Source organism: Melospiza melodia, chromosome 1, assembly GCF_035770615.1.
Source record: "Melospiza melodia melodia isolate bMelMel2 chromosome 1, bMelMel2.pri, whole genome shotgun sequence".
NCBI classification, from domain to species: domain Eukaryota; kingdom Metazoa; phylum Chordata; class Aves; order Passeriformes; family Passerellidae; genus Melospiza; species Melospiza melodia.
This window is the reverse complement of record NC_086194.1, coordinates 90,048,442-90,071,880: the sequence shown is the minus strand read 5'-3', so window position 1 is coordinate 90,071,880 and position 23,439 is coordinate 90,048,442. Positions and strand designations below refer to the sequence as shown.

Genomic DNA, 23,439 nt, shown 5'->3' with positions numbered 1-23,439 from the left:
TTATATACATAATTATGAATTGAAATATGTCAGTAATTGCTGTTTTTTTCTGAAATTAAAGATGATGTTATTTTTTGGGTAGGTGATTAAATTCTTTTACTTAATGACTATTTACTATGTTCTTTCTCTTTCCTTTTTTTTTTTTTTTTGTTTAATTTTTAGGTTAGTATGGAATCCTTGAAAGAGCTGGATCAAAGACTGTTTGAAATGTACATTGAATTCAAGGCAGATCCGATAGTTGGGTCATTAGAACCTGGCATTTATGCAGGATATTTTGATTGGAAAGATTGTCTCATTCCAACAGGTAAATATCTGCTTATTAAACTCAAATGATTTTAACAGTGATTGATAGGAGCTAAAATATACTGTACAATTAAAAACTTTTTTCTAGTCTGTGTTTTTAACTTTTGACATGTTCTCATTATGAGTTCTTTCTCACAGACTTTACTTAATTCCTAAATCATTTTTCAAATACCCCCAAATGATTAAAGCATCTTTCATTATTGATAATCTCTTTAATACTTGTTTTTTGTGATTATTTTGCTTCATTGCTTGTATATAATAGAAAGAATTATAAAAGCCATCTTTGCTATTTTCTTATGAAATTCGCTGAGGTTGTTTGGGATATTTTCCAATAGAATCTGGCTACTTTGATAATAGATGTAATTATAGTTCTCAAAAGGTAAAATTATGAGAAAATGCGTATTATAAAGAATGGTAAACCATCGAAGAGCAGGTATAAGATGTTTAAAATGACTGAGATGTTAGTCATTATTGAAATGCTTTAATGTCCTCTGTTTTGAGGGAGCATAATATATAAATGGGTCTGCCTTTTTCTTTTTTTGCAGTGGTGAATAGTGTGCAGACTTAGATCCTTTGAACACGTAATTTGTCCTATGCAAAATTGATGCATTTTAATTTCTTATCACATAAATGCCTGGTTAATACCAAGTAGAAATTAGTTACAGTGACTTAGTACATGGCATTTTGAAGGTGATCTTGTCCCAATCAATTTGTACATTCTTGTTTTGATTTTTTCATGGAGTTGTATGTGGCAGACTTAGTAAAGATTCTGTGGTACTCCAAAACTAGATATGGAGGTAATTACACTGGTAATCTGTAAATCAAGAGCCGAAGGTGCTTATTTGCTCAAAAGCAAAAGGATCTTAGAGTTTATTACTTTAGATAAAAGTGTGTCTTCCATCTCTTGTTAATACTTTTGTGCTCAGAATATATACTGTGATACAACATACTGCGGAAATAACTTAGATACTCATCTTGCACATTCAAACACGTTTCTGAATAATACATAACTTGTCATCATATTTGAGGTATGTTTTCACTTGGCACATTTGGATTACCGTCAGCTAACCAAGACCAAGACATTGTGTCAGCTTTTTGTATGCTCATTTTCTTGATCTAGTGCATTGGCATCTACTTTCTAGGCTCACATTGCCTTTAGGATAATTCTGCAGTCTTTTCTTTGTTTAAAGGGAATATTGCATTTCTGATACAGGTAGGCCTCAGCCTTCTTGTTGTCTAGTTTATTTTTGGTTTAATGTACTTTCTCTGTAACTTTGTGGCAAAAATTGAAGTGAAGACTATGAATATTAGAGACACCTCTTCAGGTTACATATCATAATGTTGACCAATTCAAAATAGTAGAAAAGTTGTTTGGGGTTTTTTTTATTAACCTGCTAGCTAGACATGTTAAAAAGGAACATGTAGACACTACTTCTGTACTTCTCCACCTTGATGATTAATTATCTTTCCAATTAATTAACCTCTGTTAAATGTTAACTCAGTTGACTACTGGTATAGAAGTATCATGATTTAACATAAACCAGCAACTAAGCATCACGCAGCTGCTCTCCTGCCCTGGTGGAATGAGGGACAAAATCAGAAGGGTAGAAGTAAAAAAACAGATGTGTTGAGATAAGAACAGTTTAATAATTGAAATAAAATAATAATAATAAATTCTAATGGAAAGGAAAATAACAAAGAGATAAATAAACCACAAGGAAGAAGAAAGAAAAACAAGTGATGCAAATGAAAAATAGTCACTCACCAGCAACTGACCGATGCCCAGCTTGCCCCCAGCCAGCTTTCCCCCTAGTTCACATGTTGTCCTGTGGTATGCACTATCCTTTGGCCAGTCAGGGAAAGCTGCCCAGCTCTGTCTCTTCCCAGAGTCTTATGGATTTCCTCCCCCAACTTGCTGGCAGGGCAGCATGAGAAACTGAAGTCCTTGACTTAGTGTAAGCATTGCTCAGCAGCACCTGAGTCATGGATGTGTTATCAACATTATTCTCATAGTACATACAGTAAATACTATACAAGCTACTAGGAAGAAGATTGACTCTATCCCAGCCCAAAACCCAGACAGAGTAGCTTTGAGGAGCTTCAATTTGTTTGATTATAGCAATAGTTCATTGACCCTGGAAATATTTGGTGCTCAGAAGATAAAATTATTAAGTGATTAATTGGTAACCTCTTCATGAAGGTAGAGGAACTTCGTAATTGAAAAGGACTGGATGAAAAAAAGCCTTTTTCTGGGGCAAATGAGAATCAGATTTTTTCCAGTATTCAATCAAAAAAAGAAAAAAAGATCACCCAAGAGCCATATAATTGATTTTTTTTTTTCAATAAACTGGTATTCACAAACAACTTTAAATTGTACAGTAAGATTTAATTGAGAAAATATACATAATCTAAACAATGCAGTTAATACTGCAGTAGACATGCTATCTTTTTTGTTTTCCTTCTAGGAAAACCCGAAGCAAACAAAGCTCTATGTTACACTTAATCTCCAACAGCATTGAAAATACCTACTTTATTAAACTGAAATACCATACATATGACGAGGAGTGGGTCTAACTTCAGTCAAACACATTGTTCACTCAAGGAATTGTTAAACAGTGACGTATTGATATGTTAAGAAAAAATTGTGTATTGGAAATTATTATCTGTTTTCAGTAATCTTTATGTTTGCAAATTGTAAAGATTTGCATTGTTTCATTTTCCTGGTTTGGATTTTGACTTTCTAAATCTTAATTTGTAAATAAAAGAAGAAAAAATCATGGCAAGGCAAACTATTTATGCCTCAGTTGTGTTGCTGAGTGATGCTATCAATGATGTGTATTCTTGTATCCTTACTGGATGATTTCCAGGACATCAGCTTTTGGCATGAAGTTTTTTTATATGCTCTTTCTGCTTCAGCTTTCAAATAGCACTAATGATGATAGTAAAAAGGCAAATTTTAACAAGAACAGGTTTGTTTCTAAAGGGAAATAAGAGATCAAAACATCAATTTGCCCATATGTAAAAGATAAGGAAAAGGTAAATTACTTCCCTGATTCAGTCTGAAACTTTCAAGCCATGTAGCTATTGAAAATCTGACCAGAACTGGAGGCATGTTGATGCCGTGATGCATCTTTTGTAAAGGACATTTTTGAAAATGTGCATATGAAAACACTCCTGATTTGGTTAGGAACAAGATGAAGAATTTTCTGGTGGTGAATTTCCTGTCCAGTCCAGAGCTTCAAGACTACAGCTGTTTCTGAACAGTTCTCTGCAGAAGCCACCTGATCTGGACTATTGGAAGTAATGCTTTTGGGTAGATGGAATTATTCAGGAGGAGGATGCTAATGCTGAGATAGGAAATAATGTAACTGCAAGAGAGGGAGAGACTAGAACAAAAAACTTCGGATGAAGACTGGTATCAAGCAAGGAATGGATGTGGAGCAAGGTGGAAAACCAGGACTGGATGAGCAAGTTAAAAACATAAATTAGGGTAGGATTTAGAAATTAAATTAAATAGAATTAACCAATTTTTATTTAGAAGTATAAATGGATTACACAGGATTATTCAAACAAGAGACAGGTTTGAAGTGCAGATAAAAGGACAGAGAAATCTGATACTCACTAGACAAGTGAGCTTACCAGAGGCTGCTGTATAATTTAAGAAATCCCCTCAATCTTGCACTTTCATTCTCTAGGGGTAACAGCCTATTAATATTACTGATTACTTTCCTTGCACAGCTAACATAAGTTCTGTATGAATTATTGTATACTTGGAGTATACTACAGGCAATGCTATATATAGGCAATACCACTGGGTAGCACAGCAATTACCTAAATGTTTTGCCTTGACAGTGTTATCAACATTGTTTCTTTCTGAGAATCAGGACTTCAAAAGGCAAGGTCTACATCATGAGCAAAATGACTAAAATCCACATGAATTTCCTGTACAGAAATTTCATGTCTCTATTGCCAATATTGTTGTGAGCCATGTAGACCAATGCAGTAAGAGAATTTTCTGTTTTCCAATCTGATTTTTGGTTTGTTTCCTTTTCCATATCAGTAAAAATCATGCACAAAGGAAAACTACACAAATGCAATAATTTATAATTCTATCTTTAAATAATATTTTTTCCCACATGAGTGCACTTGATTTGCTTCATAAAATGACAGCTGATTTGGAAATACAACTGGTTTTTTATATTAAGTGGAACTGATACAGGCAAAAATCTATCCTGAGCTGTTACAGAATTTGAGAAGTGAGTGAAGCATAATCTGGGTGGGGAAAAAAGGTACAGGTAGGTTTCTGTCCACAGAGTTCGCTATGTCATGTAAATAACTCACTTAAGCATTTTTCTCTTTATATTTAAGCCATCTTCTTTGAATCCTGTCTGTTTGAACATTCATTGTTAATTTGACTAGCTAAAGTCTTGGAAGTTATAGAACATTCAGAAAAATCTTATCCAAAAACCTTGACGCTATTTATCATTGGCAGCTCTGCAAGCATCTGTCTGTAAGTACTGGGGACAGCAATTTCTTGTATCATAAAATTCATAGGAAAATACAAATATGAGAAGAACTGTATTAAATGAACAGTTCTGAAGAAGAATTTTGAAAAAAATTAAGAAGCCTGCCTTTTGAGCAAGCTTTGAAAAATATATACTATTTAAGCGTGGTACCCTGCTTCTGTCAGTGTGGAAGAAGCTTATGCCTTGTTCATATAAGCAATTGTCCTATAAATGTTAAATATTTCCTAATACATATGCTTTTTGTTACAGTTTCAAATATAGAAAAGGATAAATTGTTTGCATGGGGCAAACTTTCATTTAGCCTATGTACTATAACATTTACTGTTTAGTTTTTCAACATGCATGTGCTTTTCAGTAAGAAAGATCTGAATCTCAGAACTTGTCACAAAGTGATTTTATGTTTGGCTCTCTGTTTTGATCTAAGGTGTGACTGCTGGTATTAGAAGGCAGTTTTATTAACTTAATTAGATTTATTGTTAATAAATAACTCATTCAAGTTTTCAATTTAATTTCAATGTAGACTTCTGAGTCTTTACAAGACAGACTTCAATTTTAACATGCAGCAGCAGAGAAATCTAGTTTAGTTCTTGTCTCTTGTTTGAAACATTGTTCTGATTTATTCTACATTATTAACATAATTAAAAGAGATGAAAGGAACAATAGGAAACATAGTGTTAATCAGTTGCCAAGTGTGTATTTAGATAGTGTTTTGTGTATACTGGTCAATCTGATAGTTTAACATAAAAGGAGTTTTTTTGTTCCTGTTCATAGATCTCTGTTTTGGTAGTAAATTGTTTTTGTTGTGAGTTTTTTATTTCTAATTTAAAATGCATAAGTAATGTCTTAGTCGTATAACAAAATTAGGCAGTTTTTTTATTTATATTTTTGCATTATTTTTTATATTTAAAAAATTGATCTTTTTCACTTGCAAGGCTATAGACTTTTGGAGAGTGAATGAGGTGGTTGCTCTGATTTGGATGGAAAGTATTTCTGTGCATTACAGTTTGTGTCATACAAGTGAAGGTAGTTGTATGTGGGTATTTAGTCTTTTAGAATATTAATGTGAGCTTTTCCATGCAAATGGCAAATTACTTTTCATAATGTGGCAAGTTTGATTATATTTCATTTGTTTACATATGCAACTATTGCATTAATTTCTCTAAGACAGTAGTATGTGAGGATTTGTTTACCACAAAAAAAGGTCAATGTTCATTTATTTTTCTGAACAATTCAGATAATGGTGATATCTCTTTATAACTTGCTTTTGAAATGCTGGCTGCTGTGCAATCTAGCCAGTATTCACTCAGAATTCACAAGCATACAGATTTTCAGCTGCTATTCTAACAGTCTTTTTTAAATATGTGTCTTCTGTGTTTCACTTGTCTTGTCAGATATTCGGGGGGGTTGAGGTATTTAAAATTTCACATTGCTTTGAAAGTTTTAGGTGATTTTGCACTTTCAACTGAAAGGTGATTGTGGTTTCTAGATATTCATTCTGTACTTGGCATAAATTGAATATAGTCAAGTTATATCTGAATTTCTTCCTTTTTGGTGTGTTAAGAAATCATTGTTTGAAACATTTCAAATATATGAAATGCCACTATCACAGTAAAAGATTAAGTGCATCACATCTGCTAAATCAGATTTTTTTATACTTGTCACATCTTTTATCTGTTATTTGTCTAATTTAATAATCTAATAAAAAACTTCTAATGGCAATAGCCTGATGAAAAGGTACTCAACAGTTAAAAATTAAATATCAAAAGGCATATTTAATTTGTAGTTACGCAGCGACATACTTGTCAACCCTAACTTTTCTTCTTTTGTTTAATTTAGGGCACTAGCACCCTGCTTACGTGAAAGATGACAAGTGCATTTACATCTTAAAAACATTTGGATATAGTACAAATCATTTTCTTTTTCTTTCTTTCCTTTTTTTTTTTTTTGTTAGAAATAAGCAATTACTTTTTGACTGAAATGTGCAAAATAGTTTAGTTGGAAATCTCTGTAACCCTTTAGATTTCTCATTTCTCCTAACTGTTTAAAAGGATGGCTTCAGAATTATCTTAATTATATCAGGTAGATGATTTTAAACTCCAGCAGTCCTCAAATTGTTGCTGTCCTGTCTTTAGGAATTATCTGAATTTTTTGCTTTAGTAAGGCCAAATTCTGATTCCTGCAGGGATATGATGATATGATGATTTATGATGTATGTGAACATGAAGAAAATTATGTTTTGCAGGTCTGTTGCATATAATATTAAGGGAAAAAAGTCTTCTGTACTGGCAAATGAAGTTGCTAAAGGACTTGTCAGTTTGGGGGTTTTTGTTACAAAATGCTAGTAGTTTGTTTATGACACAAGAGGGTCCTTATACACAGCAGTTAAAATATGCTGGTTTTCATTTAAGCTAACTGCTCTTAAAACATGCATTAGTAAATTGATGTTTTGTGCTTCTGGTAAGGAAATATCAACTATATATAACAATCAAATTTGTATTAGGATGAGTTGAATTCATCTTTAAATGACCCATTCAATCAGCAAGTGTGACAGTCCATGCATTGAACAACTACAGTCCTTGCATTTGTTTTACTAGACCTAATTCTTTGCAGAATAGAATCATGTACCAAAATTGTAATATCAGGGGCTCTCATATTGCAGCCTTGTCATTTTTTGTATAAAATTAATTTGTTGCTTGAAACATAAGCACAAATTTCAATGCATGTTTCAAAATACTTTCATTTGTGTAATTTCATTTTAACCTGAAATTTTTCTTCAATTTCACTTTGAGGCATTTAGGTTTCATTCTATTTCTCACTTCTCACAAGATTGTATTCTCATATTATATTCATGTCTGAATTTAAAACATTAAAGATTATTGTAGCTGATGAAAGGGAATGCACATTGTCCTTGCATAAGATGGCAACAGAAGAAGGCAATGGCCCTTCAGCTTCCTGTAGTTTCTGCCAACATGTTACCTTTAATTTCTGACTATTATAGAAATCCCATTAGAAACCATCCTGGAGAGGACATCACATTTTTCAATTCCTACTTGCTACACACTGAGTTGCACTTGTATGTTGACTTTATTAGATATCTTCTTGTGCTTCTCCAGCTTCTTGCATGCGAGATTTTCTGTTGCTAATTGTGATTTTTGTTGGCTGGTCTCAGCAGCCTCTAGCCTATTTTGCAGAGAAAAGAAGAAACCTCACAACTTCATAAAAGTTGTAAAGCTCAGTATGTTTATTTACAGCGCCGGACACATGCGGAGAATGCTCTCCTTAAAAGGCATGTGTACCTCTGAGAACTTCAGGTCTCCTTTTATCCCCCTCTCAAGTACATATGCATACAGTTTCACAATAGTCTCATACATATTCATTTTTATGGGTTTCATGTGACATTTACCACTAGTTCCTTTTTATCAGAAAGAATTCCGAGGTCAGACTGACTTGCCCTTACAGCAGTCCCTGTCACTCTCTATCATCTTCTGTCTCCTCCTCTTTATCTCTGTCCTTAGCTGAAGTAACTTCACTGAGCTTAGGCCTTGCAGTCTGGCTAAATAACTATGGTTTCTAACCACAGACTCAACTCAAAAATGCACATTTTACCTAAATTAAAATGGATTTCTATCCTGGAAAATTTTCACTTTGCTTCAAGACTCCGTATGTATAAGTGTTCATTAGAGTTTATCTGCATCTTATCTCGTTTATACCTTATGCTTCCTCTTGCTTTTTACATCTTCTCCCTCACTCACAGTTCTGGTTTTATGGCATTTTCTTCTGTTAAGCCTATCAGTAGTTGTTTACTAGACTGCTATCCATCACTCTTCCAGCTTCTCTTTGGCTTTACCTGTCAAACTTCTTGCTAGGATGCCTTTTGGCGTTTCTGTCTGTGTCTATGCCTTGCTAAAGACTAAAGACTTCTAAAATGAAGTCTTGATGTGATTCCTTGGTCAGACAGCAGCTTAATCTTGTAGCTTGAGAATTGTTTGCTTAAGTACCTGTTCTAACTGATGGTATGACAAGTCACTCTAATACCTGCCTGAGATTACAGCTACTGCAACCTCAGAGGATTTACTTATCAGGCACGTCTGACAAGTCAGAAATCTCTTCTGACTTGTCTTCTGTTGACTAGCCAGTTGTAGGAAGTTGTATGATACTTGACATCAGTTCAGCATTTTCTTGTTTATACCATCAGCCTCTGTCATGTGAGGACATGTGTTAATGGCAATTACATTTGTTTTGTTTTGGTATTGATTTTGTTACAAGGAGACTCAAATTTTTTAGCTCCTCAAACATACTCTTTGAGAAACACTTAAAATCTTCTAATATCATTTTGTATTTTTGACTGTCTTTGGTAATAGGATCTAATCCCTGCATTGCTCAAAGCAGAAAGCTAATTGGAGATTGGAATCAATGCATAGAGGAGAAAGGGCAAACATTCTTTCCTCCCTTTTCCAGCACTCCTTATTTACAAGCACGAATGAGGGTATATCCACACGAGTTTTGTACTGTCTCAGCCCTTTCATAAAACAAAAGTAGTAATAAATTGTGTCATCAACAAAACAATACTCCATGGTCTAGCTTGTTGGCATAGTGAATGCTTTCATGTTTCTGTTGCATTTGATATGCACAAATGGCATCTTTATGTTCCCTGTCCAATTTACTGAATTCTATGGGTGCCCCAATGTTAAGGAATTACGCAGACTTGAAGCACAGGCAGGTTTGTGGGTTAGATAACTGAGGAGAAATAAATGATTGGAAGTGTGTGAGAGAAAGAACTCATTGGGGTTGGTTCAGATAGGTTTGGAAGCCAGAGCTGAAGTCTAGGGAGGTGAGGAAGGTAAGAGAAGATCATAGGCAATAAAGCTTAGAATTCCAAGTCAATAGTCACTATTACTACTACTTGGTTTTATTTCATTCCTAGTTGGATTATAAACCAAAATAAATTCAAAATGTGTGTGAATGAGATGTTTGAGTGACCTATGTTAGACTGCTCCTTCAATTGTTACTCTTAGAAACCAGATTATTTATTTTCTTGGTAATGCTCAAGGTAGTTTCTGTGGCAGTGTTTAACAAACTGATGTGTAATGAAACTACTGGAGTGGCAGAAGTAAGTCACATGAAAAGTAAAATTACCTCACATGAAAAGTAAAATTACCTGTAGTCCCAAACTATGGTATCAGATCTCCTCTGGAGTTCCTGTTAGGCTTTTTTGCTTGGATTTATTATCTTCCTTCAGTGATTTATTTCCACAGGTGTGCTAATTGTACGCACTTTTCTCTTTCTCAGAATATGCAGCTGGGTAGTGTTAGCTGCTAAAAGGTCTTGTGCTTGCTTTCTTCTTCTACCCAGAACTGCTTCCAAGTCCCTCTGGCAATCTTTACCCACATCTCACTGGGGTCATCATCACAGTTTCAGAAGTCATGGGAACACTGTGAGATCAAGAAGCATTTACAGGTTATGATTAATATTACTGAAACTTATTTGTGTTGTTGCTACCTATTCATAGTTGAATGTGGCTCCCATTTAAGGTTGATCTGTAGGAGAGGTTGGTGTGCTGGTGCTTGTAGCTAAGTCATAGTCCTCTAGCTGAAATTATAAAGAATCAGGGATTTGTGTGTGATATTTAGATGTAAAGTCCCAGGTTAAAACCTGGGTATTGGTCCAAATAAACTCAGCTCTGTTAAAATTACCCAACTTTTCTGTGCATGGAGCTGCCTGTGTAGTTCCTATAATTCACATTGTCCTGCTTAGACATGGGTTTTGTCTTGATAACGTTTAGCATGTAGGTGCTCTTTAGAAACAATCCATAACAGTGGGTGATCTCTCCTGATAAAGGTGCTTAGTGTCTGTCTTGTGGTGGAGATTCATCAAGGGTCATATAAAATACAGCATTATACTGCCTTCTGTGCAGATGCAGACAATCATCTTAAAACATCTTGAATTTGCCCCAGACAGCACAGCAGAGGAGGTCCAATAGCCATGATGCCCTTAGTGAGCCCACTGGTCAGTCACATTCTCAGTTATGGTTTGAAGTTTTGCGTAAGGGGTCTGTGGTCAAGCATGAAATAATACTGATTTCAAGATGAAGGAGGAGTAGTAAAAAACTACTATTTTCTAGACCCTGAATGTATGCAGTAGTTAAGGATGCTGTTGTTTTTAACATTTCAAAAGCACTGATGAAAATAGTCTCCAAAATGAACATTGCAACTGGCCAGACTTGCAGAGTCCTGCTAGGACAGTGGGGAAAAGCTATCTCCTCAATGCTTCATAACACTTTCTGCCCAAGGGTGTGTGCATGTTTTTAAGTTAAAAATTTTAGTGTAAAAAAATGCCTCAGCTTTCTCTATACAAAACTTCTATACAAAATTCAGCCTGGAGCATATTCTCTCAGTAGCCAAGTTATCAAGCCCTTGAACTCTTACTTTTTAAGTGGGAAAATATGATTGGCTTCTAACAGTACAGCAGATCCATTGTAATAAAAAACATTTCATTAGCTTAAAATTTCTTTACACAACGAATAGCAATTTAAATTTAATGAAACACTTAAACTTTATTGATGTGTGGATGAAATTAGTGTTGGGCTTGTTCAGCAGTTGAAGTAATTCAAAAATATTAAAAGCCTTTACTTTGAACTGTGGAAAGTCTTAAGCTTTCCAGTTATTGTGGTTCACTCCTGAGTCAAGATAGCTTCCAAATGTTGATTTTGGATTAAATAATTTTTAGGAATCTATTGTTCAGGTCATGCAGAAACATTCCTCATTTCAAATCCATGCCCTTTTCAAAATGCTATAGGGATTCAGTAAAGCTTGGAAGTGAAAAACAGTGAAATAGTAACACTGGAAGTCAGTGCGAGTTCTCACCTTCACACTAATAAATAGGATTAATATGTGATCTCATAGAGTACTGTATGTTTCCTACAACGATTTTCTCTCATTTTCTCTTTTTTTATAGCAGACTAGAAGATAGTAAGGTGTGGTGAGCTTTTTTGTTTTGATTGTTGGGGTTTTGGTTGATTTTCTGCAGTAACATCTCTAAAACCTGCTGTTATCTGGTTCCAGCTCACTGGTTATTTCAGCAGATGGATAAGTAAAGCTCTACATAAAATTCAGCTTAGGTAATTTTTTGGCATAAATTTAAGGTATACTTTGTGAGTGCTGATATGTTGATCTGTGTGCATTTGACTGCAGTACGTGTTGCAGGTTTTAAATACATACATTGGTAGAAGTAAGAGGTGGCTGAAAGGCAAAATGGTGATTCCTTCAAGGTCATCCCAAATTACCAAGTCTGTGGAAAAAAACGAACAAACAACAACCAGATTTTGCCATAGAAATCAAATTTGAGAATTTGGTGAAAAGAAGCAGAGCACAACCCCCTACCACATTTTCTAAAGAATCCACTGAATCTGTAATCAAAGTCCCTTTCTTCAGTTAGCTTTTTCCCATGACTCGATACTTCCATCCTGCCTACTAAATACTGCTCCCTATTAGTGTTTGTAAGTTAATACAGTGGCTTTGATTTGGTTGCCAATTTGCTGAATTTAGTTACTAAAGACAAAAATTTCATATACTTTCATGCATTTCATGAAACATGAACAATTGCTACACAAAACAATTTGGAAGTATGTAAAAATATTAAGAACTCGTTCTGTGCTTTTTTTCAGTGTGGTGACTGCTTGCATTTTTTGAGTTAAGAACACTCACAGACCTTTGCTGAATCAGGTTCCAGAAGTATTGGGGGTTTTATATTATTCATTGCCACCTGCTTGTTGTCATTATACATTTGTATAATTCAATAGAAATAGGAACTTTCAAAAAAATTATCAAATTTAATAACAAAACATACTGTAAAACCATGAAAATTGTGCATCTTAGTGCTGCTCATAAGCTTTTTTTCAAAGCACCACTTTTGAAGTTGCTTACTTTAAAAAAAGTCTTTTAAAAGGTCTGTACTTTCTCTTGCCAGTTTTGCCTTTTCTTTTACTTACCCAAGTATATCTGTTGTAAGTCACTCTAATAAATGCAGGACATGTTTCATGGGTAATTAAAATTTTTTCAGTAACTTGAAGGTTAGAGACATGCCAAGCAAAACTGGGCATTAAAATTATTAGTGTCTGTATTGTTCCAAACACTTTATTTGTGAAATTAGTCTCTTTTGGATCAGTTGACTTCAGTTTTCTCATTTCTTATGATAATAATATTTGAGTGACAACCAAAGTAAATTCATAAACATAGTATATCTCTAAGCCCATTCTTCATTTATGAAATTGCTGTCATTTTGCATTTGACAGGCTATTATTACAGTACCAGTGACTTAAGGAATTATGAGAAGAACACACAGTTTCCTGAGTGAGTCTGTGTTTTGAAAGGTTTTAATAATTTTAGGTTTTATAAAATCATGAAAGGACACCTTCAGGGTGCCTTAAAATTGATGTGTTTGAAAGAAATAAATGAATATTCTTGCCGACTATGCTTGGTTTGTGTTAATGAAAGGAAATACTGCTTGAGATTTTGGATTCAACTGTTCTCAGTTTTGATAGAAATGTTGGTTTTTAGTCTACCTTACAATTAAAGGAGTGACTGGCTTTTCCTGTTGAATTGGTCATCCTGTATCTTTATGGGGTGAATACAGCTGCACACTTTTATCTGTGGAACACCTTTTTAAATTGGCATTCTTGTCATGACATAAGTCTTCCTGTGTGGGGACCTCTGGGGTCAGTCTGAAGGGGTTTGTCCGTGTTGCTGGCTTTGACCCCCACTGACACCACGGTACATGTGACTTCACTTCTGTAAAGTGAGAGAGGTCTGGGAGTGGCAAGGACCCCTAAGTGTGATGAGTTACCACGCTCTGACCTTTGGAAGCCATGTCAAAGTTGTCAAGGGGTACAACTGTTGGGTTTTTTTTCTTAAGAGGCTCACTTGCGAAGAATTTGGAAAATAAGAGGCAGACAGGTTACAGTACTGGAAATTATGTGAGTGCCAGGCTTCAGAGGTATGTAGGCACTAGTTTTACAAGATGATGATGCTCTTTGTTTGTCTACCACCCACCAGCTGGTCTATTTCACAGTTTCTCAGTTATTCTTAAATCTGGAAAAAAACATAGGAAGACAGCTTTTAAGCAGCAGAGCAGTTTATTGGCCAGCATAATCTAACTTTATTTCATGAAAAAATTATTTATGCACACAGCTATTTGAAAATATGTCCAATACGTAGCAAATATTTATATACACTTTGTACTCTGTTCCCTCTTATGTGCAATATAGTGTTTTGCCTCAGGGTTTCTTTTGCCTACAAATTTTGGGAACTTAAGAACCTTCTGTGACCAGGAAAGAGCCATTAAGTGTCCACTCTGCTACATTTCCTGGACACACACAGAAGGATTACAGTCCTGTCTTACAAATTGCTAAAATCAGTAGGAACCTAGTCATACCAGGGACATGTGCCCTGTTTTCAGCACACTGTTTTTACCTGTTAGCTATAAGTAGTCTCTGCTTTATTGAAAGAAAATCATTTAGCACTAAAATTATTTTTATAGTGGAAATGTAGTGATAGATACATACTTAGATACATATGACCTTTATATGCTGAGAATCAAGGGGGGAAAAGGGAAAAAATTGGTTTAAATTTTTCTTCTGGAAAATGAAGTGGCATTCTGCAGCAAATGGATTGCTGGTAGATAAAGTTCAGGTAATACTGAGTCATCCTTAGATGTATTCATTTTCGTGTCAAGGAGGAGTGTTTGTTATATCTGAGTGTCTCACACATAAATTTCATTCTTCAGAACCTGGGTTTTTTTTACATTCAGGAAGAAAAATGGGTTTGGTTTAAATGTTATGTTTTAGTTGGGTGAAATGTCTTTTCTTGTAGTGCAATTTTTTTTCATCTTCCTCAAACCACCTTACTTTAATATCTAATAGTCGTAATTAATTTCAACTGTTGGGTTTTTCCTTCAGTCAAAAATATACCCACTTTAATTCAGCAACATCAAAAAAAAGACTCAACATCCCCGAAGCTGTTAATGCTGAAGTAGAAATGGTAAGGTATTTTTTAAGTAATGCTAAATCTATAGAGCAACAGACTGCTGGCTTCGTGAATAGTTTATATTCTTGTTCTGACACCAAGTTGCTTTTATGGGTTACAGCCACACATTGCTGCTTGCACTTGTAGAGCACTGTAAAGGCTGTAACTCTGCCAGACCATGTTGTTCTTATTTAAATGACAACAACAAAAAGACAAATTTCTGTGGGTAATGTATCTCAAGTACTGGGTTCATCTAATGATCATCAATGCATTTCTTTACCAGTGGGGAGTGAGCTGAAACCAGTGTATGCTTAGATGGAGAGGTATGAATGGCTGTGACCTCTGAAGTAGGTGTTTTTTTTCATTAGTGCATTGGAATTCTTCCTTTATGGGGTTCGGGGCTTTTTTGTTTGTTGTTCTTTCACCATTTACATTCTTTGTTACCTGATTAGTGGGTTGAAATTTGGCTGATTGTGCAACAATTTGCATAATTTGAGAGTCTTCATGGTTCAATTCTAACTATGACGTGCAGCATCTTTTGCTCAAGGCCTTCATGCCTGCATTGAAGTGCCCTTTATGCTTTGTTACTGTGTTTGGAGGAAAAAGTGAAAATAAATCCATCTCTGAACAAAATCCTTGCAAGAACATGCATACATATCAAATTGGCCTTCAGCTACCGTTTGGTGCTAGCAAACACCTCTCCTTCCCAAGTTGGGTTTTGCATTTTTTGTTGTAGTCTGACATTTACAGATTTTGCTCCTTCTTAGTAATACAGGAAACTGGATTCTATCCTATCCCAGAAGCGGAGTTTAATATCTGTAAGGAAAGCAGCAGTATTGGGTAGACCTCTTCAACAGTCCCTCAGATCATTCTGTGGTTTTTGAATGGGGTAGCAGAAAGTTCAGAAGAGCCTCAGCAGCTTCAGTTTTAAAGATATCTCAGTTTGGGCTATGCAGGAAGGCACAGAACCAGCATTATTCTCTTGGTATTGTCTTCTTGTAGACTGAAGTTAATGCAGAGACAAAGCTATTAATCAAAGTATTGGCAATCTTTAGAGCTCCTGCTACTCCAAGGCAGCTGAAGCACAGAAACTTTCAGGTTCTTTGAATGTCATGACATAATTTTGATTGATTGAATTAAAGTAGTTCAAAAACTATAGGTAACATAAGTCTGAAAAGCAGACATCTTAATATTTTCATTAAAATATTTCACATTTTAATATTTTTAGAAATTAGTTTTGCGGTTACTTGTTTCAGGTCCTTCAAATGACATTCAAAGTGTCAGGTCAACACACTACCATGGCTGAAAATAAGTGCAAGGTGACTAATTCAATGAATGTAGCATTTGGGCCTTCAGATCTCAAAATATTTAGAAAGGTTGTGACTTGTATGATCAGCCTTGCTTCAAAACGGTTGTTTGTAAAAGCACTTTGTCACGTAGGTTACCAGTAATTTCTTCATTAAATTTCAATTATTGATAGCTATTTTTTAGGTCACTATTAGTTCTCGGGACTTTTTCGAATTTCAAGAAAATATTAATCTGATTCACAGTTTAATTAGTATGGAGCTAGTAAGAACAATAGATTTATCAAAACATTTTCAGTTTTACTGAGAAAAACCTGCTAATGAACTATTTATAGCACACTTGTATCTATTTTTGTCAGTAGTCTAAGGAGTGACTTAGGACAAATGGGTTAAAAAACAGGAAATGTGGTTAAATAAGTGGGTAATCTCTCCAGAGAGTTTCCAGTTTGCCTACACGTTCACATTTTCTTCTTAATGTACTTTCAAAACAACGTTCAGTACAGTACCTTGAAATCCATCTCCGTTTAAAGGAGGGAATGTTTCCAGCAATAGCAGGAAGTGGCCTAGTGAGAAATTTCACATTCTTGTTTAAACTGAAACGAGATTCTGGAGTCCCTGTTTTTAAGTGGGTTTTTCTTCTTTAATGACAATGGCGCAGTTGTGTGACATTTAACTTGGCTCAGGTGTGTCATATGGATCCATAAAATTCTGTGAATGCTGTAATTATGTCTTTCATTCTAGACTGGTATTAAATAATTACTTCCCTCTAACTTACCTTTTTCTTTTTTATGGTATTTATTTTTAATGGTATTATGGTATTATCTGTATTTGTTTGTTAATATACTATGCACACATTTAAAAAAAGATTTAATCGTGTTCAAAGGTTATAAAAACCTTCGAGCCTGATTATAAAAATTGTGGAAAATGATTGTAAAAATAGTGGTATTTATCAGACTGCATAAATCTTACTGTTAAGTAAGGAATTTACTGAATATGATAATGTCCATTTAATTCTCTAGAATTACGAGGTAGTATCTGTATTTCTTTGGGCAAACAGAAGCAAGAAGTAAATGAAAGCCATTATTTGCACTGCTTATTGTTTGGTTTTTGACAGCTACTAATTATTAACTTTTTTTTAATCAAGTTGAAAAATACTAGTGAGTCAAAACAAGGAGGGAATATAATAAACAAATAAGGCCACTTAGTAGGTAGTAAAGGTTGTGACCTGGTGGATCTCCTGTGTTTTGAGAGCTACTGCCAGACACGTGTTCTGCTCTTAGCATCTTGCAAGCAGTTTTCTGGAAATGTTTTTATCCAGGGCAAACAACAAAGCATGATAGCAAATGTATTTTTAGTAATTAGGAAGAAACAAGCAGGCTTGTCTAGCTGCTTTAATTTAGCAAACAGGCCACTGATAGTACTGTTAGCTGAAGCTCATTTCCTATCAACTGTCCTTTAAGGGGCAAACCTTGGTGCTGCTGTAAAGCATAAAGGTGAGCTGCTTTGTTATGTCCATGGGGAAATTCCAAGTCACGCCTCTACTTTTTTTAATATATATTTTTTTTTAGCATCTGTGGGGTGTCAGGTTAGATGATATCACTGCGTGGGTGGGGGCACTTCAGTAAAAAAGCTTTAAATACTCATATACCAGTGCTGTAGTTCATGGAAGGTTTATGCATGCAAACAAGTTAGGTTTCTGTCTATTCCTACAGGTTAGGGAACTGTCTTGCAAGGTGCAGGCTCCTTGGAAATTAAAAGACTACTTTTCTAAATGGGGTATCACATTTACTGTAGAAATTGCAAATAGTTGCTAGCTTTCAAAATAATTTTCCAGAAACATTAAATAATTTAGGGCATTTTCTAATGAGGCAAATACAGTTTGTTGTTCTGGGAACATAAAAGGTTAAACAGACTATCAGTCACATTAAACTTTCCCTGGTTATAAATATTAGATTTCTGAATAGTTTTGAGGGCCAACACCTTTCTTCAAATGCATTTAATGCAGCCTCAGGCATGCTGTGCTGTTGGTTCTCATAGATAGATGACAGCCTTTTTCATGTCATCCTGGGCACTCCATTCTAAATCCAAACTGGTCTATTTTTTTTTCAAATCCAAGTTAAATGCTCTTAAAAATTCAAGTAATAAGTTTATTCCTTCATATAAGGAATATTCCTTCATAAGTACCTTCCCAATACCAACATAATGTAAATTGGTTTTTGCTATATGTACTTCACAGTCCAGTACCCTGAGTCTCTGAAATGCTTTATGTGTAAGGTGCATTATAAGTCATGTTTATTTGGAATTCTGCAGCCTAAAAATAAAAATATTTTGGTGTTCATTTGAATTTTCACTTTTAGTCTGTGCTGCTTCCTGTTCATTTCTTGGGATAAGGTTGTTGATAGACCTTTGCACGCCCTGGAGGTGTCAGGCAGTGATCCGTAAGTATGGGAAGCTGGAGTTATCTGTAGATCTTGTAAATTAAAATTTTTCTACCAAGACACCTCTACACAGTTAACCTTTTTTTAAAATTGTTCCAGCAGCTTTTGCATGGAGGCAGTGCTGACTGCCCTGCTGACCTGCTGTAACCTCAGACAGTGTTTTACTCTGTAGAGCCTCTTCCCCCTCCCACCCATTCTGCCTTGCCCGTGTAAACGTTTGGGGTTTGGAAAGAGATTACTTGATTTTAGGTGGAAGTTATTGTTTAGGTTAGATTGAAAAGTGAAATTCTGTGGGGTATGTGTGGGGCAGCTTGGTTTATCGGGAGGCATCCATCTAAGCTGGAATTCCCACATGGACTGCATGGGCAGGATGGAGCTCACTTGGTGTGTTGCAGAGCACAGACTGCCTTTTCAAGAGCTGCAGAAATACAAATTAGCGTCTCTGCCATCCCAAAAGGAATCCTGCTAGCCCCTAGCACTACTTCTGCAACAGGAGCTGCATTGGGGAAGAATGTGACCACACTAGAAATTGTGCCAGGATAATTTTAGTTAAAGCAGGTATCAAATACTGCTGTTGCAGCTGCAATGCAGCCAGAACCTAGAGGAAACTTAACAGTTAAAGTCAGACTGTTTAAAGAAGTTACATCCACATGGCTTTGGATACCATTCATTAGTTTCTTTTTTAATGTTCACTACGCAGCACTGATTAACGACTTGCAGGAGATGTGTGCAGTTTTTTTTTTTCCCAACAGTTTCACATAGCAGATTATAAACTTACAGAAGAGCTGTGGGAGCTTAACTGACATACAGTTCAGAACACTTTGAGTGTGACTTGCTGTAAAGTTTGGCATGATATATCTGAAGCTTAGAAATTAACATTTCCAATACCATTTTGCTTAAATTTGGCAGTAGGATGTAATGTAACTAGAAAGAATATATATCAAAAAAATTTAAAAGCCAGTTCCTTCGTTAGAACGGAGCGGATTAAATAATTTTTTGCATTCGCCCTCCTCTAGCAAATGGAATGTCCAGGAACAGGCAATTGTTGTTCTGCAGCTAGGCATGAAAAATAGTAACCTCTTTGGATCACCAAATTCTGTACATTGTTATTTTTTCGGAAAGTTTTCATTCAAAACTAGTCAGGAAAAAGGTTTCAGACTGATTGACTGTTATTGGCATAACCCACCAAATAGAACAATAAATTGTAAAAACTACTGCGTGCAATTGGATGTGTCTTAAAATGCAAAATTTCAGACTCCCAGGCATCAGTTTTCCTATCTCTACCAAGTCATGCTCAAGCCTCAAGGCCAACAAATTTAGAGCTCTCTTTTCAGAAGCACTAAGAAACATTGCTACCACCAGCAGTGGTTGCTTGCCCAGTTAAGTACTGACCTCCTACAGAATGGTCTCAGAATGCTCTCTGTTGTTCCTAAATTGGTGGCTCTGTGCCTACCCAACACTCATTTCTGAGCTTAGGTTTCTAATAAGTTAGTCAACTCAGTCGAGAAACAGGACTAGTAGCTTAGTCAACATATTAAGAGCTGTTCAGTCTTCTCTGCTTTATTTAAAATAAAAAAAAAAAAAGTGGCAGCTGTCAAACTGTAGAATTGCCTGTGGATGGCTTTTCTAGCTCCTCCAGAAAGGAACAGTAGCTTTCAGTATTCCTGCGTGATTTCTCTTTAACTAAATTTGCTTTTTCTTTTCTTTTGATCCTTCATAGTCTCTCATCTTCATGTCTGGTTTACTGCTAATAAGCAGAGGTACCTGCTGACATCACCTGCTTTTTCTAAACAGTTATGTGCATTTATTCTGTCCTCTTCCTTTTTGCACAAGAGGCAAGCTAAAAGGCTGGTTTGGTGAGAGGCAGCAGCAGGGCTGGATTCCCAGCTGTCCATCTCAAATGAGATTCCAATCTCACAAAAGTTAAAAGTGTGTCAAACCCCATCTGCCTGGGTTAATATTTCCTGTGTGTTTCAGTTGTCCTCACTGAACTTGAGCTCATTCTTTGAACTTGAGTCTGCAGAAGGCTTAAAAAATGTTTGAAGCTCATATCATCCTTGACACTATCAATTTACTGTAGAAGGACTGGGAACATTTGAAGACCCAAGCTGGCTTCTGTCACAGAAGGAGCAGCTGGATGAGTTCTGTTTTACTGTGTGTGCAACCTTTGCTCTTTTCTTGCATGCAAGTTTTTGTAGCCTATGTTTTAGAATTACACGTGTGGTATTGGAGTCCCAGCTCTTTCATGCTTATTCAGTCACTTTGGGGGTTTCGTAGTATAACGATGTCATATAAGTACTTGGGGGAAACATATCTCTGAGAACTAACTACAAGTGGGACAACTGGTAGCACTACACCATCTGAAGATCTCCTGAATGACTCTTGTATTGGCAAGTTAAAAGTTTGGTTTATGTTACTCCTCAGAACCACAAACCTTTTTCCCTTCTGCTTTTCCCATCATTCACCCAGTCATCCATGCTACAGCTTTACAGTGTTGCTAAAATTGCTTTGAAATGTAGACTGACACATTTAAGTTGTAAACAAAACAAAAAAAAAGAGAATAAAATTAATAGGTGGTGTAAACTGGAGATTAATGGATAATTTTGTTATATGTTTCTCTGGTAAAAAGTACAGTGACGAGTCCAAAATTGGAAGATGCTATTTTAAAGTTTCTGTCAGCCATTGTGATAGTTGATGGCTGAAATTGTCCTTCATTTTTATTTGTTAAGTCTTCCCATTCATTTTTCTTTAAAGCAATGCTGAGGCTTTGTTAGTGGCAGCTAGAATTCCAGCAAGTCAGTCTTTGGTATTAAGAATAGAGTGGGAGTGGAATGCATTTATGTTGTAACAGAATAATAACATTTTCCTCAGAGAAATTGCAAGGGCTTGTTGAGACTTTCTGTAACACATTTCTGTCAGAAGCAGTGGAAAGGCATTGTATTTGTCCTTCAATATGCTAAATAAGAGGTATTTTAGACTTAAGAATGTTATGTTTCACTTGATTAGCTAATAGTTGCAATCTACAGTTACATGGTGCATTAGCTTTCAGTGCTGTATAATAGGACTGGCAGCATGGTGTCCCAAAAACTGTAATTGCGTGGGCTGCTGAACAGTTGTAGAGAAAGCTGTACAAAAATTCTATTCTAGACAGAATTTTTTCATTTTGAAATGAATTTCACAACAAATTCACAGTTGGATGCCACTGCTTGTGTTTCCAGTGAATCATATTCCAGAAGAGTAATACTTTGCTTCAGCAAACTTGCCACAAACAGTACAGTGATATAAATCAGAAATGGGATATTTTTTAATTGTAACTTTTCAAAATATAGTACAGTTATTAACTATGCCTGCAGGTCTTGACATTCCAATATGTTTGGCTTTGTCCCCACATCCAAAAATTAAATCCTTTACAAAAAAGACAAAAGGGAGGGCTGGGGGAAATGCCCTTTTTACTTATGTTCTATTTGTGGTAGGAAAATGACCCCCACCAACATCAATGATTGTCATAAAACCACATCTTTCATAGCTCAGTTAGAGCAAACCTTTACACAGTGACCTGTAATTTCCAGTCTAAGTTCACTGATGACCAGTTCATTTATACCTTCCTTCTTTCTTTCTTGTGCCTATGTTATTCTTCACCTTACACAGTTCTCCCTTCTTTCCCTGTCTGGTTCCACTAACTGGAATTTTTAGAGTGCAATTGCATGTTCTTTCTGGTTTTGGCTTGTTTAGCTTACCAAGACAAGGTCTTCCAGGTTATTAAATGCTGCAATTAAGGCAACTGCTGTTTGATGTACATAGACTGTCTCTAAACTGCATAGCTTTACACAGTTTGTGCTGAATTATTTGCTCTTAAATTGTAAAACCTGTTGAAGAAACAGAGGAAATATTTGTGCTGGTATTGAGTTCCCTGATCTTGCAGTCATTGCAGGACTGAGCCTGCTATGGAAGATCAGGAACACCTAATTATTTCTTGCAATCCCAGTAGCACTTATCTCCTTTAAGTACTTAGCTCACCCATTCGTCCTTGTGCACGATACAAGGATGGAAGATAAAATATGTCTGCTTATGCTCTTTCACTGAGGTTTAAGTTAACAATTTTGTCATGCAGCTGGGATAGGCTAACAATATGCTATACTAAACTAGTGTCACTTCATTTTTACCATAGCTTCCATCTCCATTCCATTTACTGAATTGATTCTGAGCTCTGACATAAATGACCATTTTACCTTAGCTGAGAACCATCAGGCAATGGTGTTCAACACCTGGTGCTAATGTTGCTGATATTTGTAGTTCATGCTTTTAGAAATTAACAGTACATAGGTAGTTATAGCAGTGATGGCAACTTGGTAGCTCACTCTTCATGAAATATGTTATGTAAAGTTTCTGCAGATATAGTGATAGGCAACTTTTACTAGCACAGTCAAAAGCTGTTTAATTTGAGTGCTTGCAGCAGCAGACAGAATTAGCAGCTCCTACCCTGAGCCAAGTTGCACAAATGTGTGAGAAGAGGTTCGCTACCTCGGGGATTTAGGTGAGATAGGTGGGAAATGAGGATTCTTCCTTGGAACCACATCACCCTCTTACACAACCCATTTCAGTCTCTATCCACTCCAGTTTCTCACTCACCTCCTTGATAACACTTCTTCCCAGCTCAGCGTGCTGGCCACCTCTGCAGGAGACACACGTGCCCTCTCTGTTTGATATGGCAGCCCCCTCTCTGTACTTTCCTTACTACTCCCCAGCAGTAGCAGGGTTTGAGTGAGATACTTCATTAGGAAACACCTGTTGGGCCAAAGAAATTCTGCTTAGGTAACAACTGAAATTTTGATTTACTAAGGAACGTGCC

At 35.8% G+C, this 23,439-nt stretch overlaps 1 protein-coding gene across 2 annotated transcripts in view; it reads left to right on the top strand.

The window, feature by feature from the left end:
• The window catches only part of EXOC2 (exocyst complex component 2), a 125,198-nt gene that overhangs the window by 88,738 nt on the left and 13,021 nt on the right, over positions 1 to 23,439 (top strand). For both annotated transcript variants that reach the window (XM_063161504.1, XM_063161495.1), the window contains exon 23: positions 163 to 304. In XM_063161504.1, the coding sequence (XP_063017574.1) occupies positions 163 to 304 (142 nt within the window). The remainder of the gene's footprint in view (positions 1 to 162; positions 305 to 23,439) is intronic.